Source organism: Asterias rubens, chromosome 4 (genome assembly GCF_902459465.1).
Source record: "Asterias rubens chromosome 4, eAstRub1.3, whole genome shotgun sequence".
Taxonomy (NCBI): Eukaryota; Metazoa; Echinodermata; class Asteroidea; order Forcipulatida; family Asteriidae; genus Asterias; species Asterias rubens.
In genome coordinates, this window is record NC_047065.1 from 10,609,060 (window position 1) to 10,636,296 (window position 27,237).

Here is a 27,237-nt window from a genome sequence, read left to right on the forward strand (position 1 = left end):
ATTACGCACATATGTCAAGCTTACTCCAAGTTATAAGGTATTCTTTGCTTACACAGCTAGCGCAGAAATTTCGTGCTTGCACAGTAAGTGGAGAATAGTGAACTGATAGTAAGCGCAGAATTCGACGGTAAGCAGAGCCATGAGATTTTGCCCAGTTTGTTTAACTATAGATGAGGTAATCCTTACCCAAGTTCTCCCAAGAATTCTTACATCAGCAAACTCATATCTGAAGATGATAACATCCCTCAGGTTAATGTTAAGGCACTGAACACTGTTGGTAATTACTCAAAATAATTGTTAGCCAATAACAAATTACTTGTTGACGATCACATTGTGAGAAACGGCTTCCTCTGAAGTAACAGTTTTTGAGAAAGAAGTAAAAGCAAGGGCTTTTCTTCTTTCATTATTTTCTCGCAACTTCGACAACCAATTGAGCTCAAATTTTCACAGGTTTGTTATTTTATTCATATGTTGAGATACACCAAGTGAGAAGACAGGTCTTTGACAATTACCAATAGTGTTCATGGCTTTAAGAGGACTTTACTTGGGGTGATTACATCCGTGATACTTCACATGATCTTTCTCGGGATGGCAATAAGTCAGATACTGTCATTCTGAGTTAAAGGCCACATTGCCTTGGATTGAGAACTTTGGGCCATTAAAAGCATTTGTTATTAAATGAATGGTTGGAAAAATGTTTTAGGAGTTTTATGATCCACACAAATATGCCTCGAAACTGGGTGGTTTTTCTTTTCCCTTTTTTTGGTGGAGTGAAAAATTTGGTCTACAAAATGGCAGACCATGTTACCGGTAGTTCTAGCAGTATAAAGGGAAACCAAGCAATTTTGAGGCATAGTCATACTCTACTTTAAAAACATCTTTCCAACTATATTCAATGACAAATGCTTTCAAAGGCAACGTGTTCCTATAACTATCTCAAAACAATCAAATTTGACAAAAGTCACTGTCCCACGATTAGTTACTAAGGAGGACAACATTCTGTTGTCAGGGTTTCATCATTCTCAAGATAAATGATGTCAGAAACTGTAATTACAGAATGGCACATCTAGAGTTATTTGTCGTGAAATCATCAAACTTTAGTGAACTGAATCTCCCTGTGTTGGTATCTAATGCGATATTCTATCCCATCGCTTTTCTGAAAAGTACTTTCATTCCAATTGTCAAATTTTTAAGATAACCACTGATCTGAGGAAATAACATGCATGGGCTGACTGTGCTATTCCTGAACTTTGACCCCATCATCATCAGTGACCTCTTGCTCCAGTAAAGCATCCGGAATGACTTCACACACTTCTGAAATGACCTCAGACGCTTCTGGAATGACCTCAGGAGCTTCTTGAATGACCTCAGGAGCTTCTTGACCGACCTCACAAACTTCAGGGATGACTTCATGTACAGAAACGACCACATCTTGCTCAGATCTGTAAAAATGGAAGTAAAGAAATAGTTAGTTTTTTTGTGTGTATGACATAGATGTCACTCAGGACACGCTCGGGGGTCTTGTGCTTAAAGGCAGTGGACACTATTGGCAATTGTCAAAGACTAGCCTTCACAGTTAGTGTATCTCAACATATGCATAAAATAACAAACCTGTGAAAATTTGAGCTCAATCGGTCATCGAAGTTGCGAGATAATAATGAAAGAAAAAAACACCCTTGTAACATGAAGTTGTGTGCGTTTAGATGGTAAATTTCGAGACCTTAAGTTCTAAATCTGAGGTCTTGAAATCAAATTTCAGGAAAATTACTTCTGTCTCAAAAACTATGGCACTTCAGAGGGAGCCGTTTCTCACATTGTTTTATAGTATCAACCTCTCCCTATTACTCATTACCAAGTAAAGTTTTATGCTCATAATTATTTTGAGTAATTACCAATAGTGTCCACTGCCTTTAAAGAAATCTGCTCTAGAGTGCAGGGTTGTGAGTTCAAATCCCAACCAAATAGGCTTTGGATTGTGTTCTTTTGCCCGAGAAAGGAATATATTACAGTGGCTATCACACATCAGTTTGAGGATTTAAACAATATATAGGCCAACACCATGTATAATAAAAACAACACAACAATTTATTGATAACAAGCTCCCAACGAAATGTTTACATCAATTAAAGTTCAGTTTTATTGAAGACATAAGTGACATACCCATGTCCTGAATTAGATTTTACATAAAAAAAGTTTATATATAATGAGTAGGTTAGATGGCTTTAGCTTTGTTTCGATCCAAACCGGACCTTCTTTAGAGGCGTATATTCAACTAGTGAATAGTTTAAGAACAAACATGACAGACCAAAAGAAAATTTTACCCTTTTTTATGGGTATCTTTAAAAGTTGACATGAAACTGTACATTAAAAGAGATATGTTTTCTGATGTTTTTAAATTTCACTTATAGAAGTTAAAGTGTTTTATATGCCTATGTCCCTGACTAGGTACTTGCCTGTCATCTGTAATATACTGCTTGTAATCTACTGACTGCATGTTCCCTTGGCTCTGTATACCGCCCTCTATCAGGCTCTCAGAAGCAGTGAGAAAACCGACAGCTGCGATCGTTTCTGAGACACTTACATTAGTTTCCACCTGAAAAGTCCAACAAAACAATCACAAGGTAAAAAGCTGAACGAAACAAGCACATGTTTCTGTTTTGGTTATGTTCTATTTTAGTTGGGGAACAAGACTGGTAAACTGCATGCAATGGTTTATTAAAGACAGTGGGCACTATTGGTAATTGTCAAAGACCAGTGTTCTCACTTGTTGTATCTCAACATATGCATAAAATAACAAATTTGTGAAAATTTGAGCTCAATTGGTCGTCGAAGTTGTGAGATAATAATGAAAGAAAAAACACCATTGTCACACAAAGTTGTGTGCGTTTAGATAGTTGATTTCGGGACCTCAAATTCTAAACCTGAGGTCTCGAAATCAAATTCGTGGAAAATTACATCATTCTCGAAAAACTGCGTCACTTCAGAGGGAGCCAGTTCTCACAATGTTTTATACCACCAACCTCTCCCCATTACTTGCACCAAGTAAGGTTTTATGCTAATAATTATTTGGAGTAATTACCAATAGTGTCCACTGCCTTTAAGATCAAAGTCTTCATCTGAAAATGTTTCTTAAAAAATTATCTCTTCCCAGAGTCTTGTTTTCGCAACCTGTACAAGGAGTGCGTTTTGGCGACCCCAACCGTTCTGAACGATAACCGAGTTGTGAGCTCGGTGACCATTTTGATATGACGTCAGAAACAGTTTTTGGTTGGGATTGCCAAAACGCACCCATGAAACCATTATGTAGGTTATAGTGGTTAAGTAATTTTATGAGTTTGAATCAATGGCAGGGATGCGACCAAACCAAAATTTAGTTATTGGCTCGGTGAGGCTTGGTTTACAGATTCTCCTAACTAAGGAAAAATTGTAAATGGAGTTCTTAAAAGACGTTGGACACTATTGGTAATTGTCGAAAACCAGTCTTTGCATAAAATAACAAACCTGTGAAAAGTTGAACTCAATCAGTCGTTGAAGTTGCGAGATAATAATGAAAGAAAACACACCCTTGTCACACAAAGTAGTGTGCGTTCAGATGCTTGATTTTGAGACCTCAATTTCTAAACCTGAGGTCTTGAAATCAAACTCGTGGAAAATTACTTCTTTCTCGAAAACTCATCCACTTCAGAGGGAGCCGTTTCTCACAATTATTTATACTATCAACCGCTCCCCATTATCCGTTACCAAGTAAGGTTTTATGCTAATAAATATTTTGAATAATTACCAATAGATTACACTGCCTTTAAAAAAACCTTTAAAAAAACCCAAAGCATCCAAATCCAATATTGTTGAAGACAGTTTACTTTGAGACCATTAATTTAATGGAGATGTACCTAAGCCAGGAATCGTTTCTGGTTACTACAACGTTCTTAGAAATGGTTTCATTCAATGTTTAATGAATTTCACATCAGAAACTTGTTTCTGGTAAGGGTCGCAAAACAAGCCCATGTTACACAGCCCATCCAAAACCTGGATTTCAGTTCTAACTAATTCTCGCTTCTTGATTTTTATGCTGTTTGCAAGCAATAAAAAAACCCAATTGGCATAAGTAGATGAGTGATTGAACTATGCCGTCCATTATGGATATAAAACATGCAAGCAAATAAATGACCAAGGACCAACTTTATCAAGCCTGTAGCCAGGCCCAAGCTTTTCAGCAAAAAAAAACTGCTTAGCATATCTCTTTGCTAAACAGAAATTAAGTTGGCCACCAGTCCATTTATGTAACCTTCATGCAATGTTGTCTGGTAACCTGTTTCTGCTGACCATTATTTTGATGTAGGCTTTAAGAAAGTAGGCCCATAATGTCTTCTGCCTATTACATGTAAGTACTGTTTAGAGTATGGGTTCCTTGATGAGCAAGACATTCATTGATAATTGCTTCTCATCACCAAGGAGAAAATGGGTACCAGTTAGGGTAGAAAGTGTCCATAAAAATGTTTCTCAACCTGTGTGTGCCAAATTTTGTTACCGGTGCTGCATCCTCCGAAGGAGTTTAATAAATAAATAAATAAATAACATTTGTACAGCGCTTTCCACAGGCGTTTCAAAGCGCTTTAACATTGTCTGAAAAGATGTGTTTTTAGCTGAGTCTTGAATGAGCTGATCGAGGATGAGTCACGGATGTGAAGAGGGAGCTTGTTCCAGCAGGTTGGTGAAATGGTTTTAGGAGTGCTTAGGGGCTAATAAACACAGGGGAAACAATTGTGTAAGTGTGAGGCAGTTTGAGAAAAAGCTTGAAAAAGCGTATAAAAACCTTCCACATTATTATCACTGTTAAAAAAAATGTTACAAGCTTGGCTTTTCTCACCTGTTGTTCTCCTTTCATGATGGACTCCTTACTAGACTGAGGACCAGACTCGCTGTCAACCTGGGCAACGGCAGCCGCTATCTCCTGATTGATCAATGAAACAATGACTTAGAAAAAAGGATCCAATCATTATTACACATTATGAAACTTGCACTTTTGACCTTAACGCACTCAACCGACGATATACAAAGCTTGATATTAGTAAACTAAATATTCAGCATGAAGTCCTGAACTATGGAAAATGATAACAATGGGTGGGTTGGATAAGCTTCCCCTGGTGGACCCTGTGATGCTCATCCGGGTGAGCCCCTGACAAGAGTTAATCGAACGATCACACTCGCCCTCTCATGGTGACTTCTTGCACCTCGAGCCAGCCCCAATTGAGCAGGGCACTTGGGGCTGACCCGGGTGAGTCCCTTGAATGACGACAAAGCTATTCGAAAGTACCGGGGGCAGACCGGGGTCGACCCAGGGAAGCTTATCGAACGCACCCTAAGTTTCTGAAGCAGATATCTCGTTTGCAACATTCATGAAACCAATCGTACTAACTTGTATATCGATGAGCTCCTGGAAAAACTGCTCTGCGCTTGCTTTGTCACTCATTGAATCCATCAGCTGTACCTGTAGACCTTGAGGTAAGGAACTTAAGTCAAGTTGACTACTCAGATTTCCAGCATGTAACTGTTCGGTTTCTGCTTCTCCATCAACGTCTAGTCCTGTTGTGATTGCTAGACCATGAGTCTCTCGTAGATGCTGGCCCAACTCACCATTGTTTGCCAGCAGGACGTCGTCGCATTGACTGCATTTGTAGTGGAGTGCCCCGTCCTTGTGATTGATGCTTATGTTGAGGGTTGTTATCCGCTCCTCTGGGACTTCGTAAGTGAGGGTCTCATCGAAGATGGTCTCTGGATGCTCCTGTTGGCAGTGGCTGCGCATTGCATCCTTGGTGTTTGTGTACTGCATACAATGGAAACAACGGAAGGTCTTCACTTGCTCCTGTTGATGTTGAACATCCATATGGTGTTTAAGAAGTGACTGCTTGGTCGTCTTGAACTCGCAGTGTGTACAACTGTGCTGCTTGTCCGCCGAGTGCTGCGCAATGCGATGCGTCCTGAGAGTACTCTTCATTTTGAATGATTTTCCGCACTCGTCACAAAGGTGGTTTTTAGCGTCAGAATGCTTGAACATGTGGGAGTCCAAATTGGACTTGCTCCGACATTTGAACTTGCAGAGTTTACAATTGTAGGGGTAGATACCCTTGTGGATCCAGATGTGGTTTCGGAGGTCACAAACTCTGCGGAAGACCTGGTCGCAGAAGTGGCAGGTGAGGTTTGTTAACTGGCCATTCTTACCACGTAGGTGGATGTTTCTTCCCATGATTTCCTTCAGTTCCAGCATCGATAAATCAGGATGGTTTGAGGTGATGTGGGCTTTCATAACATCTTCACTCTCAGTGGTCATGTCACATTTGGTGCACTTTAGTGTATTGGGACTGTGGTGCTTTTTCAGGTGTCTCTGCAAGTAAAGATCACTTGGCGTTTCGAAACTGCAACAGGGACATTTGTGTCTGTTTCCACAGTGCACATTACTGAAGTGCCTCTCCAAGCTCTGCTTGGAGTGGGAGGAATAGTGACATTCTTCACATTTGAATTCCTTCTCTGTCTTGTGAATCCTCTTGTGGACGTCAAGATGAGGACGAAACCTGAACAACTTTCCGCAAACTGGGCACTCGTTCTCCCCGTAAAGGTTGCGGATCTGGTACAGCAAGTTGTAGTTCAACCTCTTGAAAGAAAGCTCCCTGAAGACTTCTCCTAACTCCATGAGCTCATGAGTATCAATATCTTGAGAATTGAGTTGACTCATAACATCAGAACCATTAGTTTTGTCATTGGGGCAGATCGAAGGAATATTACCGCAGCTACTCTCAACATCCCATGAAGTGCCTTCATTTTTAACAATGTCTGTCGTTAATGATTGACATGAATCTTTCTTATTATCTATTTCAATTATGCCGATTGAAGAACTCTGGTACAAGCTGATGTTAATACTTTGTTCCAGCATGGCTTTCAGGGCTTTATCACTCGTGCCTTCAGATTGTTCATGTGATGCCAAGTGAACATTCAGCAATTCGAGGCTCAAAAACTTAGATCGGCACAAGTGACAGATGAAGATAAACCAATGTTTCCGCACATGTTTCGCCAAGTCACCATTGCGCACCGATGCATATGGACAGACAGTACACTTGAACGGTTTGTTGCGCTTATGCAAAATCATGTGTTCATGATAGCCTCGTTTGTACTTGAATTTACGGTGACAAATGTGGCACTGAAAGATCAAGTTGTGCTGACCAGCTCTACTCAACAGCTTCTGTTGCTTATAATAATCTGTGGCTCTTTTATCTGATTTGATATCATGCTCCCTTTCCAGGTGACGAAGGAGATGACCACTGGAGTACATCCGGCAGTTGCACAAATCACAGAAAGACAGAGTGGCTTTTATGTTGTGTTTCTTCATGTGTGATGAGAGGATCCCTTTGCTGATGCAGCTGAAGCTGCAACGAGAGCAATGGAGTCTATCGTTGGTGTGTTTTTTAGCATGGGCCTTCAAATTTGCCTTCAGTGAAGTGCTATAGTTGCAATTGGAACACTTGTAGGGCTTGTCTGCCATGTCTGTAGTGTGGCTCGCCATGTGCAGCATGAGTATCTGCTTAGTCTTGAAGACCTTTTTGCAGACAGGGCAGGCATAAAATTTCAGGCTTGCTGGATGATAGGACGCTGGATAAGTGGGTGCTTTGTCATTGAGGGTCTGTTGGACCTCATGTACTGGGATTTTAAGCCTATCAGTATTTGTATCAGAGCCCTCATTGATAGAGGTAATGCCTGCTTCAGTGGCACTCAGCTGGATTAAATTAAGCGTAACATCCTCAGTATCGTTTTCACTTTGTGATGAATCCTCCGATTCCTCCGATTCCTCATCCCTAGCAAACTGGCATCGATGGCTTGCGAGCTGCCGAAGCCTCGCAAATGTCTTCCCGCAATTTCCGCATTCCATTTTTTGTTCATCCATTTGACAAACTTGCCCCTCTTCTTCAGTCCGCTTCTTGTCAGTCAAACTCTGTCTGGCTTTCTCTCGGTCTGCCTCAGTCTTCCGTGGTCGACCGGGTCTACGCTTGGGTGGCTTGCCTCCATCTACTGCCTCATTGTCTCCATGAAGCGTTGAAGCAGATACAACAGTGAGCTTCTCTGACCCAATAAATGCTACTTGCCCAGTTTTTATAAATGGAGATGAGTCCTTGGGTTTATTATTTTTTCTCGGTCGCCCTCGTTTCCTTTTTATAGTTGCTGTAGGTGAAGCATTACTAGTGGTCAGCGATGTGGTCCCGCTCAAAGGTTTAAGAGGAACGATAACATTGTCAATAGAATCTTGAGGGAGGTTATGCACATCAAAATAATGTTTCTTGAGGTCTGGGAGATTGATTGAGTAGATGTTACAGATCTTGCAAAGAAAAATGGTCCCATCCGTGGAAGGTGATGTAGGTAAATCTGAAAAAGAATTAATGACATTAGATTATACAATGTTAATTTGAAACTGTTAACCCGCCTATACACTGGTACCTAAGCTCTTACTGGTACCACAGACTACCACAAAGATTTTTCACTTAAAGACTTCAATTTCTGGTTTGACTCGGAAGTCGAAGTCAGTAGGGTCACATTCTGTGTAGCATTTTTTCAGGTCCACCAATTTATAAGGTTCAGTTTTAAGTTTAACTTCAACGTTTGTGAATTGTTTAGGAGTGCTTTTTGTTGGACATTTTTGGATGGTCATTGAACAATGTAAAGGCGATGTTGAATGTGTCCATACATTTGTACGCTATACATGTACATGTAAGCAAAAGTCTTGCGCGTGTTACACAATAATGTGTGTTATCAATATGGGTCAACACATGTGCGCTTCTTTTGGGTATCTAAAGATGTACTAAGGTCACAATGCTGCCATCTCTGTTTAAAAAGTTTGAACAGAATCAAAAGTCTACAATTTAAGGTAAAAGTTATGCAAAGTAGTTCTTGAGATATGAGTTTTTGAAATGTTCAACTTTCAAGTTGAACTGAGCAACGAGTTTGGTCATATTTAATTAGTCTGTTGGTGCAATAGTGAAGGTTCTAAGCTACAAGGTCTGTAATATAATTGGTGTTTTTTTAAACTTAAAAGCAGTGGTCACTGTTGGTAATTACTCAAAATAATTATTAGCATAAAACCTTACTTGGTAACGAGTAGTGGGGACTGTTGGTAGTATTTATGATGAGAAATGGCTCCCTCTGTAGTGACGTAGTTTTCAAGAAAGAAGTAATTTTCCACAAATTTGATTTTGAGACCCCAGAATTAGATTTTGAGGTCTCAAAATCAAGCATTTGAAAGTACAGTGTCTTTAAATACTGGAAGATCCGTCGTACCTTTGTTTGTATTTTCTAATGAGCTTTGACCAGTCCCTTCTTCCGTTTTTTCCATAGACATGCCACAGGGGTAAGATAAGCTAGCAGGGTTGTTGATCTTGTTGGTTTGTTTGTCATTCAATGAAATCATGATGTCCTTCTTTAATGGTGCAGGAGAGACTGACATAGGAGGCTACAAAGAAAAGACCAGTGCCAAGAAAATTACACCAATTTGGAAATTTAAAAATCGGTCATAGACAGGCACAGGGGTGGATTTCACACAAAGTTAGGACTAGTCTTATCTCGAGTTACTCATCCTAACTTAACACTAACCATGCAATTTGTATATCTACTAGGACTAGTCCTAAGTTATGACTAGTCCTTACTCTTTGTGAAATCGACCCCTGGTCTTACAGGCCCAATGATTTCATTGATACAGTGATTTCATTGTAATGTGTACTGTGATAAGTTTTCCATATCTGGTGATTGGTCCAAGGTGGTGTAGTTTGTCAGCTTGAGTTGTTGATCACCTGCATGCAGTGTGAGTGTGCAAGCAAAATTAGGTTGTATTGAGTCTTTTCACAATCTCAGTGTACAACACATTGTGGTATATTATGTCATTATAAGTTATCACACAAGCGCGAGTGGCATACGGAAAAACATCCTGCGTCCCAAATCCAACATTGGCCGAACATTGCTGGTCTGAAATGGTGAAAACGGTTGTGATGAAGTGTTTGTGCTTCAAGGGTGGTGGGATGTTTTACTGTCATACCTTGTGATATCTCTGGATTTTAATCTAGAGTAGTAGCCATAAAAATGTCTTGTAGGACAAAAATGTAATTAAATTTGTTCAATAGTAATTGAATGAAATTGTTTATTTATTTTGCACGCCATACTAGCTTCTGAATATTAAATAAAATACCAACCAATGACAGGTTTGAAAACATATGACCGTGCCTCAATGCATTTAGCAACGTTAATAGCGGACTATCTCTCGCAACGAAAACCAAAACTATTGGTAATTACTCAAAATAATTATTAGCATAAAACCTTACCTGGTAACGAGTAATGGGGAGAGGTTGATAGTATAAAACATTGTGGGAAATGGCTTTCTCTGAAGTGCCATAGTTTTTGAGAAAGAAGTAATTTTCCACGAATTTGATTTTGAGACCTCAAGTTTAGAACTTGAGGTCTCGAAGTCAACCATCTACACGCACACAACTTGGTGTGACTAGGGTGTTTTTTCCTTTCATTATTATCTCGCAAGTTTGATGACCGATTGAGCTCAAATTTTCACAGGTTTGTTATTTTATGCATATGTGGAGATCTATACACCCACTGTGAAGGCTAGTCTTTGACAGTTACCAACAGTGTCCACTGCCTTTAAGATTTCAACTCACAACGAAGTGCAACTGTCATTGTTAAAAGGAAGGGTAGATGATTTTTAAAAAAATCATTTTTGTTTTTGATTACATGTGAACAATTTTCCCATGATCCTACTGAAAAACCCATGACACCAGGTAGACCAAGTACCTTGTGCGCTGTACTTCTTTTTTTTCCTTTGACATTTTGACATTCAAAAATGAAATAAAAATACAGCGCACCAGTTACTGGGTGTAGACACCAGGATAGTACAGCGCCCCAGTGTCTATTTCGTTTTTACATACACTCCATTAAAAAGACCCTGGCACTGTTTGGTTATTGTCAAACAAAGACCAGTCTTCTCACTTGGTGTACCAACTGTGACACATGCATGAAATAAGAAACCTGTGAATAAATTGAGCTCAATTGGTTGTCGAAGTTGCGAGACAATAATGTCACACGAAAGTGTGTGCTTTTCGATCACTTCAGATGCTTTCTTCGAGACCTCAAAATCTAAATCTGAGGTCTTGAATCGAAATCAAATTCGCGGAAACTTACAACTTTCTCCAAAACTACGTCACTTCAGAGTAAGCCGTTTCTCACAATGTTTTATACTGTACTAACAACCTCTCCCCATTACTGGTTACCAAGAAAGGTTCTGTGGTAAGTTTTAATTATTTCAAGTAATTAATACTTTAAAGGGAAGGCACACGTTTGGTAGTTACTCAAAGCAATTATTAACTTAAAATCTGACTTGGTAACGAGCATTTAAAGGCAGTGGACACTATTGGTAATTACTCAAAATAATTATTAGCATAAAACCTTTTAAAGTAATGGGGAGAGGTTGATGGTATAAAACATTGTGAGAAAGGCTCCCACTGAAGTGCCATGGTTTTTGAGAAAGAAGTTATTTTCCATGAATTTGATTTTGAGACCTCAGATCTAGAACTTGAGGTCTCGTAATCAACAATCTAAACGCACACAACTTCGTGTGCCAAGAGTGTTTTTTCTTTCATTGTTATCTCGCAGCTTTGATGACTGATTGAGCTCAAATTTTCACAGGTTTGTTATTTTATGCATATGTTGAGATACACCAACTGTAAAGCCTAGTCTTTGACAATTACCAACAGTGTCCACTGCCTTTAATAGTATTAAACATTGTGGGAAACGACCACCTCTGAAGTAACATAGTTTTTGAGAAAGGGGTAATTTCTCACTATAATAATAAAAGACTTCTACTACTACTACTACTAGTACTAGCTAGAACTTATTAGAAGTCTTTTTTTTTTATCTGAAAGCACACAAATTCGTCCAATAATAGACCCAGTAACTGGGGCGCTGTACTAATTTTTTCGAATTTTTACATTATCATTACGACAGCGAATGTCAAAATTCGGAAAAAAAGGAGTACAGCGCCCCAGTTACTGGGTCTAGTCATGTTGCACTAAATACCGACAACTCACGACCCCTCACGACAACCTGTGTACCTTCCCTTTATCATTGTCAATTCTAATGTCGTTGAGCATGGAGTTAGCTAGCCCACCTTGTTGAGCTGTTAATGGCTCCGCTTTTAACATCGGTCTCATCACTGTTACCAGAACATCGATCTCATCACTGTCACCATTACTGGTGACAGTGATTAGACCGATGTTAAAAGCGGAGCCATTAACAGCTCAACAAGGTGGGCTAGGAGTTAGCGCCAAGCGTTGAGTGACTCTTTTCAGACTTATATAAAATTATCCCCATTAAGTTAACTCATTCATTGCCCTTGGGCCTTAGTGACCCCTTACAAAACTTATCATTTCCACCAATGTTAAAGGTTATACAATGGTATTCTTTTAACTCACCTACACAATTTCATTCGAAATGTTAAACTGAGTCCGTTTTTGAAGGAATTACTTTTGCAGCTAGCGGGTAGACGCAGAGGATCGGAGTAGACAAAAGCTTAATAAAAATAAGCATGAAGGGCGCCCTCCATAGTTATCATGTCTTCCAACCAAGTGGGAGGCGGGGGGGGGGGGGGGAGGTAAATAAATAATAAAATTAGTACATCTTTCAAGCCATTCCCAAACTTTTGTGCGGCTATTAATGTTTTGTTTTGCCTTGCTATGTTATAATGCATTGTTTTGCTTCCTGTTCATCATTATGTTACTTTGCATTGTTATTCATTCGTTAGAACTCGCTGAAATTTCGGATTATATTCGTGAACCTCCATGGAATCATGGATGATGACATTGAGTCACTTTTTTCATTGAAATTCAGCGTGACAACAGGGCTCCTGGTACTTCGTAAGACAACTTTAACAAGTTTTTTGAGTCTACCATGGATAAGATAACAAAAGAGGGAAAGCTGTCTTAGAAATTGGAGATTTCAATCTAAGTATTTCTACTCGATCTGCTGCTGATCCTTATCGATCACACCCGCCCACGTGAACTTGTTGCCTTCGGGTGTGGCAACAAACCCACTCCAGGCAACAAACCCACTCCAGGTCACCAAATTTCGTTTTCTTTTATCTTGCGTGACCTCTGTGTGAATATATAATTAGTCCAAAGGGCTTCTGAAATTCAGTCTTTTTCGGCCTTACCTGAAAAGTATTGACCAAAATAATGTAGCAGTACATTGAAATGAAGACGAATCTGTCATTTTTGTATGAAACAAAACCGGTGCAACTCAAATTTTAAAAAGATAAATTTGTACGTAAAATAAATGGCTTTGAAAACAAGTCACAAAAACACGACAGATTGTCCCGTTGTGAATGTCAGCAACAGTCCAAAAATAGCTTATTTGGATAAACACAAAATTGATGGGAAATTTATTTCGCGATTAAAAAAAAAAAAACTCAATTAAATCCCGACATTGTTAAAAACACTTTCTCTTCATACTAAGTGTTCAATACAACCATGTAAAAGGTCGATCACTGGCAAATAATATGATGCGATAACCAAACTTTTGTTTTTGCAGGAATAATTATTAGGCCGGAAGAGGAGACAAGATGATATAGGCATCAAGCAGAGAAACAATCAAAACAAAATTTGCTGGAATTCGTCCGGATTTCGAAGCTGATGAAAAACACGAATTGGACTACGACACATTCCGGGCCGAAATTGAGAAAAAGGCTTAAAATCTTAAGTCAGTATACCCGACATTAGATAGGCGCAAGATCCGGGGAAGTACATGTATAGATCGTACAATACAGCTCCAGCCGTAAAAAACACTAATTGTTACATCACCGCATCACTCTAATTTCACGAAATTTCACATCTTTTCAGAGGATGAACTCATAGAGTTCTTTGGGCTAGCATACTGTATGTACTCGTCTACTTTGAAACTGACTGAATATTTAGATTGAGATTTTACGTTATGTTTTTTTTCTGTTTTATAATTTTTTTTAAATCATTGTTTTTATCTTTGCTTTAATTTTTTTAACTTCTGTGTTTTTGTACTTTTGTTTAGCTGTAGGTTGTTAAGATTTTCGGTAGAGGGAATAAAATAATAATAGTTACCTTGCATGGATAACTGCACTGGCATCGTAAGTCATAATTGCGGATCCGGGGCCCCCTGTCGGGGCCCGGAAACTTTTTAGGCCTTAAAATAGTGCTCTCTTGGGCAATCTAGGGAGTCTGAGGGGTGATGTGCCCCCTCTGAGATGTTGGAATTTAAAGCATTTTCAAGTTTTGATGCACCATTTTTTTGCTACTGGTTATGGTATCTAAAAACACATACAATTATTGCTTCGTATCCTTTTCATTTCTGAATAATTAAAGGGACACACTAGCCGAATTGGGCTATTTGGGCTACAAAATAGACTAAGATATGACTTCAACGGTCTTCCAGGAATGAAGAAGAACAGTCCTTGAAAAAAAATCATCAAATTTAGACGTTTTTGAGCATTTTAAGACAAAAACGCAGGTCGCGTGACTGTTCTAACCAAAACGTGGTACAAACAATCACGTGACCTTCTGGGATAGTTTTACTTCCAGCCGTCTAAAAGTAACTTACTTAACCAAATTTAAATCTTTTTTTTTACAAAACTATTAACGAATAATTGACGAAAAAGATCATGTATTCAAATTATCGCTACAAAATGTAAATCATGGTGAAAAATCTAACGTGAGATTCGCATTCAAAGAGTCCGTGTAACGGAAGCTTGTTATATGGCCCCACGGCCGCGGCGTGGAGCAATCAGAACGTAAGCCTCGGGGCATTATACCATACCGCGCATGCCGAGTCTCGTGGGGGGGGGGGGGGGGGGGGGGAGGGGGGGGGGGGGGGCTGGAGGTGTAATCCCAGGCGCTATGAGGTACAAGCGTGCGGGTCTCGCCGTTAGCTTGGGAGGGGTTGGGAGACAGACATCAAAGTACATGTTTGTCATCGTGGATTTGTCAGTCGGTACACCTCGTGTCGATTCCGTTATTTCTTATGATCGCATAATGCTCTGTTTTGTTTCATGGCTCCTAGTTTCTTTTTGTTATGAGTTTTCAGGTAATTAAAAAAGATTGACTATGTCAAAACGTAGGAATACCGCATTTTGTTATATTGACAGTGTTTGTGTGAGTAGCTTAAAAAATGTTTTACAAAGAAGAAAATAGAATAACAAAAAACGGAGCCCCAATTGTAAAAAAGGACAGGTGAATAAGAAATTTGTAAAAGGTTGAAACAAAAAATTTCATCAAAGCATTTTTTTGTCAAAAAATAATTTTTTTAAATTCTGTGAATAAAGTGTTATTTTTGAGATTGTTGAGGTATTATTTGGTTCTGTTCCAAGCTACGCAGATACTCAGCTACGCTTACGTTCCTCAAATGAGTTACGCTATAATATCAACAGGTACGTTTTCAAGCCCGAGTCAAGCTACGCTTACGTTTCAAGATAAGCTTACGTTCCAAAAGATAAGGTTACGTTCTAAGCTACACAGTTACTCAGCTACGCTTACATTCCAAGTTTTGCTACGTTCCTTCAAGTTACGCTATAATAACAAAACGTACGCTTTCAATCCTAAGTCAAGTTAAACGCTTACGTTCCATACGCGTTTATGCTAATAATTATTTTGGGTAGTTACCAATAGTGTCCACTGCCTTTAAATACTCTGCTCAATTTAATATAAGTAGTCCATAGGCCTGTCGAGTTAGTCTCCCTGCTGGTCTCCAAGTCAATAATGCCACTTTTTTAGGGACTCATCCAAATCATACATCAAGATGGAAGTCAACAACCCTAAGTCACAATAGGGAAAATGTGTGTAGGCCTACACCCTGAAACCCTTTTTGGGTAGCGGCCCTATCTGTTTTTGCACCATCAGTGATTTCATTGGATACAATGATTTCATTGAATAAACGTGAAGTGACGTTAGCTTTTCACATCTGTATTTCAATTGGTCAGAGGTGATGTGGGTACAGCTGACAAACATCACATTGGACCAATCATCAAAACACAGATTTGGTCGTCTGCATGCTGTGGGCGCACTGCTGGGGTCTGCGATGGTTAGTCTAGCCGATTGCCAGCGCCCCTTGTTAGATTTAACATAAGTCGTTTGCCCTACGACTGCGAGTTGGGGCACGATAGCTAGCTTATCTGGGGCGTTTTTTCTTTCTTTCATTATTCTCTTGCAACTTCGACCAGTTGAGTCCACTTTTCCACAGATTGTTTATTTCTGCATAGTGTTGGGATACACAAAGTGAGAATGGTCTTTGACAGTTAATACCAAACGTGTCCAGCCGTCATTTTCACCAAACTCTGCCTAACTTTAGAATCAATTTTAGGGCTTAGGACGTGTTCAGTTCCGTAACCATGGGCCTAGATGTTACGACGCATTGAACCCATCTCCTATAGGACGAGTTAATAATAATAATAACCCGTTTTTATATAGCGCTTTACACCCGAAGGGCGTCCCAAAGCGCTTCACCGTTATTACCCCTGGTGACTGGGCCTTAAATCACTCCTTAAACCATCTCAGCTCCCTCGTGGGGAGTATGCAGCCTGTGCAACAATAATTTGCGCTACTCGGCTTAATCAATCACAAGAACCATCTCTGCCCTCACAGGTACCCATTTACCCCTGGGTGGAGAGAAGCAATTATAGTGAAGTGTCTTGCTCAGGGACACAAGTGTCACGACCGGGATTCGAACCCACACTCTGCTGAACAGAAGCACCAGAGCACCTATCCGCTCGGCCACGACACCCTGAGTTACTCGTCCTAACTCGAGATAGGATTTATCCTAGCATTTCGTGAAATCGGCTGCAGTGCCTTCAATTCTAATTGCAACATTCAATTCAACTCAATTCACTTTATTATCCCAGATGGGAAATTCAGTTTAGACGAGACGACTTATTTATGCACTAACAAAAATGTTTGGTCCACAGTGAAAACACTGGCTTATTTGCTTTGCGCACAAAAATATTGGGTATTTTTTGTCAATCATTGTACCAAAACGTACACCAACAACGTTGTTTTTCGATCTATCCATTAACCTACGCGGGTTAATATTCCAGAAAGTATGAAGTACATATACATGTACACTGCACTACACTTTGTATACAGCGGTAGGTAGCAAAAATCATTGCACTGTCTGGGCTGATTTTATTTTGTTGTTATCATTTTAATTTTTTTTTAAACTACACTTGGAACTGACTTATTTATCATGCTTAACAAAATCGATGTTTTACCTCAAAATCAGTTGTGGCCGAAGGAGGGTACTTCTCGTTTAATTGAAGAAGTTGCATAAATTATAACAATCGCCGTGTGATGAAATGTAACCTGGAAAAAGGGTACACTATGAAAACTATATTGAATATAACTAATAAAACACACTCAAGATCGGGCGAGGAAATGCAAAAAAAAAATAGGAACAGATGACACAAAGTATAGGTTTCTCAAACAAAAATAAAAAATGACTTTATTGATTATAAGACAATTTAACAAAAGCAGTATAAAACAATGCAAACCAAAGATGGATGAACTTGTGATCTAAACCTTCAAAATGACTCTGTTCGGAACTTCAAACAAAGAAAACCAAGTTAAACTTAAACCAAAATAAACTATAAGAAACCTTGACCAAAGCTAACAAAAAAAACAAAACAAAAATCAAATTAAAATCAAAATGGCTTTTGAAACTGATTCCATAATTATTAGCAGGAAGTACACTTGAAGCAGACAAAATTATGTAGAAATTTAAACTTGCGCTGCCAGGCTGCTATCTGATTGTTATTTAAAGATACAATCAATCACAACCTCAAGTTCAAAATTCATTTAGCAAAATAATATCTGTGAAAGTTTCATCACATTGGGATAGCCAGTGAATCCAATCTGAAAGATTTTGAGTGCAGGAAATTAGAAACCTACCCAAGTTGGATCATTACCTGTTACACAGTTGTTTATTTTAGATTCCATTCATAGATTATACTTCTGTCATAGATTATATCTGAGCATTAATTACCCATGACATATCCATTGAAGTTAATATTAGTCTTATTAGGCCTACTAAGAGAATAACCGATTTTCCACCATACCGCCATTTGCTTGTTTCAAAGCATTTGCGGGGGGGGGGGAACCCAAACAGAACAATTATTGGGAAATGAGCACTATTGGTAATTGTCAAGGACCAGTCTTCTCACTTGGAGTATCTAATATGCATAAAATAACAAACGAAGTTGTGTGCTTTCAGATGCTTTGCGAGACCTCAAAATCCAGTTCTGATGTCTCAAAATCAAATTCGTGGACACTTACTTCTTTCTCGAAACCGCGTCACTTCAGAGAGAGCCGTTACTCACATTGTTGTATACTATCAACCTCTCCCCATTACTCGTTACCAAGGTTTTATGCTAATAACTATTTGGAGTAATTACCAATAGTGTCCACTGCCTTTAAAAAGGCGTCGATTTAGTATGGAACCGTATTAAGTCCTTTTTAATGTTCGTATATATCTAAATTCTATGTGAACAACTTACAATAGCAGATCTTTCATGACAAAATTTACAAAATAAAATATTGTATTCGATTCAACAAGCCACCGCATTGTTTATAAAAACACTAGCATCCACTCTCATTATACGAGTCGAATTTAGAACGGGTTATATTAGAAGGGTATCTTGAGAGTTTTATAAGCAATGCATTTGTACTTGGAAGTCTTACATACTATACTGGTCGTATTGGGTTTAGAGTGACATTCCTTATTAGTTACTTTCTGCAACTATTTTAGCTACCCGATGTCACGATTTTTATACATGTCTCATTTTATCCATTGCATTAAAAGTTAATTTACATTAAATTGTTTTCCATGTTTTCCATTTTTAGGTTTCAAAGTACAGGTTTAATTATTTTTGTTTAAAACATTACGAGAAACTTAATAAGATGAAGCGATAAGGTGATTTATGAGGAGATGATTATTACTGCGTACCTTTTTATAATGGTATCCATCTTAATTAAGGACTAAACTTTCCTTCTAATTTTCATCTCAGTTGTTTTGAGTGAGCGGGTACCCGAAAAGCCATTCCACCTAACTCCTTTAAGGTTCATAGAGGCATAATTGAAGTATCTCCCGTTCAAATTGGAGAGGGCGCAGGCATTGTACCACCAGGCTCCGTGATCTCGCTCAGCACAGTTATCGTTATCGGTCTTTGGTCGAGAAGGCCAGGTTATTGTGGTATGATAACTTGTCTCCTGAAAGATAACACACGTATTCATTATAGTCATACGTGTAAATAAAGGCGATGTTGACAGGAGGTAACTTTAAACATTAATTTGTTTCGAACATAACTTAGGCCGATAAGGTGCGATTAGAAACAAATTTATCAATTAATGGAACTAGGATATTGGGAGAAGTGAAGTAAATGTTTCACAATCAGGTTCATTTTTAAATTTTGTTTCCTTTTTAAAGCCATTGGACACATTCTGAACAGAACCAAAAGTTAAAAGTTCACAGATTTACAATTAAAGTTTACAGAAGGTACTGGTGAAAGACTTCCCTTGAAATATTATTCCATGAAACGCTTTACTTTTTGAGAAAACATTAAAACACCTATTAATTTTCGATATCAACAATAACGGATTTATTATAAACACGGCGAAACATGTCATGACGGCGAAACGTGCGGAAACAAGAGTGGGTTTCCTCGTTATTTTCTCCTGACTCCGATGACCGATTGAGCCTAACTTTTCACAGGTTTGTTGTTTTAAATTATTATACGTTGTGATACACGAAGTGGCCTTTGGACAATACTGTTTACCGATGACAGTTTAATAAGATAGTTAGAAAATTGCTATCGAAATGGGATTTAAAAGCAACGTTTATACGTTATATTTGTTCTCCTCCAAATTGTGGTTTTACGATTCTGTTAAATGTTTCTAGCGAGTTTAAAATTGCTGAATTCAAGTAAATTGTCGTACATTTTGTCATTTTTTAGTTTCAAGGGGTTAACATCATCTTCCTGTTTTTTACTTGGTGTTGGCAGCAAAGGATACACCCCTCCAATTTTCGGCTTGGTTTGAGCAGCAAGGGATGCAAAATTCTACCCCTCCTTTTTCTGTCTGGAGTTGAGGAACAAAACATAGACAATTCCCCCTCCACTTTTAAAGGCACTCCAGACACTTTTGGTTATTACTCAAAATGATTATTAGAAACCTACTTGAACTAGCAATGGAGAGATGTGAACATTGTGAGAAACGGCTCCCTCTGAAGGAACGTAGTTTTTTTTTGAGAAAGAGGTGATTTCTTATTCAACTATTTGAGTCACGATGTTGCTTTTCTGTCTTTCATTGAGACCTACCAAAAGCAATCGGTCACAACGATGGACACAGACTACCCTGCAATATTTCTGTATAACTACGAAGTATCCACTTATAATCGTACCTGCGGTTCCCGAGTAGCTTCTCAACGACAGCCTGTAGTTATCGCTCACATCGGCGATACTGAACGAGCCATACAAGGCAAAGCCGGTATCGTCGTCGAAGCCTGTGAGATCTACGCGGAGTTCGTACTCGCCCTGAGCAGTCAGACGGTGCAAGTTGTCGTTACCGAGCCAAAACTCTCCCTCTAGATTCCCAAAGCCCCGGCTGTAGCTGGCAAAGTCCAAATAGAAATCTACACTGCCGTCCTGACGCCGCTGGAAAACCTATCGAAGAAAAATTAACGCACATCATTTTGAATGGCTTTGTGTTCACAAAATTTTTTAGACTTTACACTTCTAAAAAGTTGTACATGTATTTTGGATGGAAAGTCCTCCATTGTCTTACCGTCCAGCCTCCGCCGTCTGTCTCCATATCACAGTACACATCGAATGGCGCACCGCAGTCCGGCTTTACGGCGTAAACGCCACTGCCTGCCTCACCCCTTGCGAGCACGTCGGAACAATCTCTGCCTTTTTATATAAAAAACGAGATAAAGATTTTAGTATAGATGGAAAACAATACCAGGACAAGATTGAAATGATAAGAATCTACTATATCCCTCTCTTTAAAAGCACTGGACACTATTGGTGACTACTCAAAATAATCGTTAGCATAAAACTTACTTGGTAATGAGCAATGGAGAGCTGTTGATGGTATAAAACAGTGTAAGAATTGAAACGGCTCCCTCTGAAGTAACGTAGTTTTCGAGAAAAAAGTATTTTCCAACTTAAATACTTGAATTGAATTTGAGACTTCAGCTGAGGTCTCGAAATCAAGCGTCTGAAAGCACACAACTTGTGCGACAAGGATGTTTTTTCTTTCTTTATTCTCTAGCAACTTCGACGACTATTTGACTCCCTAATTTCACAGGTTTGTTATTTCATGCATTATTTTTTTTACTGTCGAGTTACCCCAAGTGAAAACACTGGTCTTTGACAATTACTGAAGGCGTCCAGTGCCTTTAAACATACAAACTCTCTTAATGTAAAAGAGTGAAAAACACTCCTTTTGTCCGCCATACCACTCTTGAAAAGAGCCATATGACGAACAACTCTTTTTAGAGTGAAAGACGGGTACTTTCAACTCAATTTAGAGTGAAGTTTGTTCCAATTTCACTCAAAAAGAGCCACACAGATTGACTTTCACTCTCAAAAGAGCGTAGGTGATACCACTCGGAGTGAAAACACCCTTGTCGTCGCACTTTTGTGTACGAGTAAATTTGAACGCATGTTTATAATGGACAGTTTAAGGTGTAATGCTTACGATCAGGTGTGGAGGGGGGTGGGGGTACGTTTCGAATGGTGATTAAATAGACCCCTTGCACAATGTCGCCACTGAGGTCCATAAAGGGCCTCTTTGCTTGGCGGAGATGCGGAGAGTAATGCGCAGCGCGTCATCACGTGTTGATAGATTGACATTAAAGGTGGCCGCCAATGCTAGGGGTCTTTTGTGTACAACAGTCTCCCCTCAACAAAGTCTTGGATATTTAAGAGGTAGTGTTGTCTGCTTGTGTCTTTTTCTACCTCCATGGTTTAACCACGATTGTGAGCAAACAAAACCTACCATGGATCTTCGTCAACCTAGATACTGACTCCGGGAGCTCTTCCACCTGACGCCCGATGACTCCCATTTCACGTCTTGTGTCTTTTAACTGAAGTGTTGTGTTTCTTAGTGCGACAGTTACCTTTTGTTGGTTGGACGAAACTGCAGTCTGCAACTCACTAACCATTCGACGTGTTTCCTCTTGTTCCGAGGTGGCTGTTTCTTGGTTGGTTGATATTGCAGCCAATACCGCAGTCTGCAACTCACTAACCATACGTCGTGTTTTCTCTTGCTCAGAGGTGGCTGTTTCTTGGTTGGTTGATATTGCAGCCTGCAACTCACTAACCATTCGACGTGTTTCCTCTTGCTCAGAGGTGGCTGTTTCTTGGTTGGTTGATGCCGCAGTCTGCAACTCACTAACCATACGTCTTGTTTTCTCTTGCTCAGAGGTGGCTGTTTCTTGGTTGGTTGATATTGCAACCTGCAACTCACTAACCATTCGTCGTGTTTCCTCTTGCTCAGAGGTGGCTGTTTCTTGGTTGGTCGATACTGCGACCTGCAACTCACTAACCATTCGTCGTGTTTCCTCTTGCTCAGAGGTGGCTGTTTCTTGGTTGGTCGATTCTGCGACCTGCAACTCACTAACCATTCGACGTGTTTCCTCTTGCTCAGAGGTGGCTGTTTCTTGGTTGGTTGATGCCGCAGTCTGCAACTCACTAACCATACGTCTTGTTTTCTCTTGCTCAGAGGTGGCTGTTTCTTGGTTGGTTGATATTGCAACCTGCAACTCACTAACCATTCGTCGTGTTTCCTCTTGCTCAGAGGTGGCTGTTTCTTGGTTGGTCGATACTGCGACCTGCAACTCACTAACCATTCGTCGTGTTTCCTCTTGCTCAGAGGTGGCTGTTTCTTGGTTGGTCGATACTGCGACCTGCAACTCACTAACCATTCGACGTGTTTCCTCTTGCTCAGAGGTGGCTGTTTCTTGGTTGGTTGATATTGCAGCCTGCAACTCACTAACCATTCGACGTGTTTCCTCTAGCTCAGAGGTGGCTGTTTCTTGGTTGGTTGATATTGCAGCCATCGTACGTCTTGTGTCCTCCAGCTCCGATGAAACATTTTCATGATTATCAGTCATTATTACTTCAAGAATGACTAGGTAGTTTTCTACAATAAGCCTTAACTCGTCTACCTTACTATTTGTATCTACATTACATGAAACCGTTCTCTGATGTCTGGAAGCTTCAACTTGTAGTTCAACTTGAGCTTTCACGATTCAAAACGACCAAGAGCGAACGTATAAACAACCCCATGTTGCTCAATTAACTGCGACTACAAAACACGACTCCTTTCGTTGCTGAATAGAGTAGAAATGTATAGATGAGTGAGCAACAGCCTATCTGTAGATCATTTTATATTGAACAGATGGTACCCGCATTAAAGTTTGTTTTTCTTCCTGATACGCTGTTAGAGCGACCTGGATTCTTAGGGGAAATAGCCGTTGAACGTTAAAGACACTGGACACTATTGGTTATTGTCAAAGACCAGTCTTCTCACATCTCAACATATGCATAAAATGACAAACCTGTGAAAATTTGAGCTCATTACTGGTCGTCGAAGTTGCGAGATAATATGGAAGAAAAAATACACTTGTCACACGAAGTTGTGTGCTTTCAGTTGCTTGATTTCGAGGGCCTCAAAATCGAATTCTGAGGTCTCGAAATCAAACTCGTGGAATTTGACTTTTTTTCTCGGAAACTACGTTACTTCAGAGGGAGCCTTTACTCACAATGTTTTATACTATCAACAGCTCTCCATTACTCGTTACCAGGTAAGGTTTTGTGCTATTAATTATTTTGAGTAATTACCAATAGTGTCCACTGCCTTTAAGAGAGACTGACTCGGGAACTATGTAGGTAGGTCAGAGTTCAGAGAGTGTCGTGTGAACAACTTTCAACCAGACTCGAGGGTGGTTTTGGACTTGGGCCAGACCCAAAGTTGTTATAATGACGTGTTGACAACAAACCAGGAAGTACAACTCAGTCTGAACATAACAAGGAAAGATGGCTTAACAAGATATTGATGGTTTTTACAGCTTTCACTATGGACAATGTGTAGTATAGCGCTTGGCTATGGGTTGGGTCCTGAGTCTCGGCTGAATAAAGGTGTAGAGGACGAACGTCTTACTCGGTTAACAGCTGACTCAAGACTGCCTCGTGGCTGGCCCGCTCGCACAGTCCTGTCACTGACACGCTTGGGTGACTTTATTATTTGTCAATACGTAATGTCTACAACTTGTTTACTACACATCAATACACATCACTAATATTGAATGCAACATAATATAAATAACGAGGCTTTCGAAAACACATCAACATTTGCTTACAAATTGCAAAAGAGAATCGTAGGCTCGTTTTAGATTGAGATTATACGACGGTAAATCACAACAAAATAGCATTATCAGTTATACGCTGCTTCTCCACACGGGAACGGTACGACAAGGACAACAACGACAATGACAACGACAAAGGTCGTTCAAACAAGTTAATTTAGGAACGATGGAATTAACATATATTAAAAAGCCGCAGCCTCTTTGTTTATTAATTACCAAGATAATAATCGACAGGTTAGAGTGGTAGCAACTTACACTCATAACAACACTGTGATTTGAATCGACATAATTAAAATGATCTTAAGAGCGCGGATGAAAATGTGAATTAAATTACAGTTGCAACTAAAACTAGTATTTTATTCGGCTACATTTTATCTTTGACACAAACATACACACACAAATCGGTAATAAATAAAGTATTAGGTGATTAGATAAATTGATTACTTTGTGACTAGACAGCCCTTTGAGTGATTAAATCGGATCGATACATGACCCTAAGACGAGGGTCGACTAAACACACTCTGTATAGCCTCGAGAATGCATATATGGAAATTAAACAAGTTTTACATTTTCTCAAAAAAATATTGATCTTTTATCTTTATACGCAAATCGCTTCAAGTTAGTAGTGGATCGACATTGTGGGCTTGTCTATCATCCCTTTTCTTTAATCTACCATGTGTTCTTTATGGCACCGGAGCATATCACGCAAATCGCTTTTAAAATTTATACAGTAATTTAAGAGCTGTTAAATTTGCATCGAGATATTATACCCCCAATGCACATTTCATTAACATTATCTTAAATCATACCCGCTGCCAAAACATAGGCTTCGAACTGCCTCTAGCTACCGGGTAATCTCGGTGGTCTAGTTGGTTTAGAAACTGCTCTCGAATTGCAAGTGGGTTAGAATCCCACCCGAGTAATATGTTTTGACTTGTTGTTCAACAGAGCTCGGTAAAGTAGGCTGCTGCGTATAGTGTGCTAACACACATCAGTGTAAAAGGGTAAAACTTCAAGTATACTTAATGATCAGATAGAGCGACATTGTAGGTTTTCACACTGTCAGGTGTTGTCTATGATGCTTTTTTCTTTATCTGCTTTCTGTACTATAAGGAATTGTAGATTCTTGTTTAAATTATAATGAAGTAGCTTATTAAAAAACAGTGTTTTCGTGAAAGCAAATTTTGAATCATAAATATCGGCCAAATAATCTTGAGAAACCGAATAAGAAACGATTTAAAAGGACTTTTTCTCAGCTAGAAGGAATTTTCCCCCCACAAATGTTCGCCACACTTTCCGGCTAAAGTGCACGTCTAAATTGAGAAGTTTCATAAATTATAACAATCGCAGAGTGATAACTCATAATGAGAGTGTATCGGGTGAAGATTTCAGGACATTCTTGCTCGAACGCAGGAAGGTTTGGGTTGTGAGAACTGCACGATGTCTTTAGATAAAATATTAAAAAACAGCCTAAAGTTCAAAATCAATTTAGCAAAATAACGTAAAATAAAGATTTTGAGTACGTGAAATTAAAAACTAACCCAAGTTGGATCATTACTTGTTACACAGTTGTTTATTTTAGATTCCATTCATAGATTATACTTCTGTCATAGATTATATCTGAGCATTAATTAACCAGGACATATCCATTGCAGTTAATATTAGTCTTATTAGGCCTACTAAGAGAATAAATTATTTCTACCATACCGCCATTTGCTTACAAAGCATTTGCAAGAGGGACAACCCAAATTGAACAATTGTTAGGAAATGAGACAGTTGTGGTTAAAGACACTGGACACTATTGGTAATTGTCAAGGACCATGTCTTCTCACTTGGAGTATCTAAACATAATGCATACAATTACAAACCTGTGAAAATTTGAACTTGGTCGTACAAATTGCGAGATAGCAATGAAAGAAAAATACCCTTGTCACCCTAAGTTGTGTGCTTATAGATGCTTGATTTCGAGACCTCAAAATCTAGCTCTGAGGTTTCGAAATCAAATTCGTGGGAAATTACTTCTTTCTCAAAAACTACGTCACTTTAGCCGTTTCTCACAATGTTTTATACTATCAACCTCTCCCCATTACTCGTAACCAAGTACGGGTTTATGCTAATAATTATTTTGGGTAGTTACCAATAGTGTCCACTGCCTTTAAATACTCTGTTCAATTTAATATAAGTAGTCCCTAGGCCTGTCTAGTTAGTCTCCCTGCTGGTCTCCAAGTCAATAATGCCACTTTTTTAGGGACTCATCCAAATCATACATCAAGATGTTATTTAAAGATACAATCAATCACAACCTCAAGTTCAAAATCCATTTAGCAAAATAATATCTGTGAAAGTTTCATCACATTGGGATAGCCAGTGAATCCAATCTGAAAGATTTTGAGTACGTGAAATTAAAAACTAACCCAAGTTGGATCATTACTTGTTACACAGTTTTTTATTTCATTCATATTACTTCTGTCATAGATTATATCTGAGCATTAATTAACCAGGACATATCCATTGCATTTAGCATTAGTCTTATTGCTAAGACAATAATAAACGATTTTATATAATATCATACTGCTATTAAGTTTTTACAAAACTGGGAAAAAAAAAACCCCAAACAGAACAATTATTAGGAAATTAAACAGACAATATTGTGGTCAAAAGACACATGACACTATTGTCAAAGACCAGTCTTCCCACTTGGTGTATCTTAACATATGCATAAAATAACAAACCTGTGAAAATTTGAGCTCAATTGGTCGTCGAAGT

General features: G+C 39.0%; 1 protein-coding gene, 1 long non-coding RNA gene and 1 pseudogene across 2 annotated transcripts; all 3 read right to left on the reverse strand.

The window, feature by feature from the left end:
• Positions 1-449: 449 nt before the first annotated feature.
• Positions 450-12,593, reverse strand: LOC117289519 (zinc finger protein ZFAT-like). Its single transcript, XM_033770664.1, has 6 exons — positions 12,507-12,593; positions 9,319-9,490; positions 5,417-8,409; positions 4,868-4,951; positions 2,454-2,593; positions 450-1,442 (listed from the first exon to the last, which is right to left on the reverse strand). Exons 2-6 carry the CDS (start codon positions 9,482-9,484, stop codon positions 1,238-1,240), a joined length of 3,588 nt encoding a protein of 1,195 aa, XP_033626555.1. The 5' UTR covers positions 9,485-9,490; positions 12,507-12,593; the 3' UTR covers positions 450-1,237.
• A 4,923-nt stretch (positions 12,594-17,516) lies between these two features.
• On the reverse strand, positions 17,517-27,204 carry LOC117289587. The gene is made up of 2 exons (XR_004518962.1): positions 26,775-27,204; positions 17,517-17,882 (listed from the first exon to the last, which is right to left on the reverse strand). It is a non-coding gene; the product is annotated as an uncharacterized LOC117289587 (long non-coding RNA).
• On the reverse strand, positions 18,448-23,433 carry LOC117289586 (annotated as a pseudogene).
• Positions 27,205-27,237: the final 33 nt, after the last annotated feature.

What these genes read in the sequence shown, in the direction of transcription:
- LOC117289519 (XM_033770664.1), bottom strand. Translation starts at nt 9,484, where the DNA reads ATGTCAGTCTCTCCTGCACCATTAAAGAAGGACATCATGATTTCATTG. An exon ending in AGGAGCTCATCGATATACAA is followed by an intron (nt 4,952 to 5,416) that starts GTTAGTACGATT and finishes TTGATCAATCAG; the next exon opens with GAGATAGCGGCTGCCGTTGC. An exon ending in TCATGAAAGGAGAACAACAG is followed by an intron (nt 2,594 to 4,867) that starts GTGAGAAAAGCC and finishes TGGACTTTTCAG; the next exon opens with GTGGAAACTAATGTAAGTGT.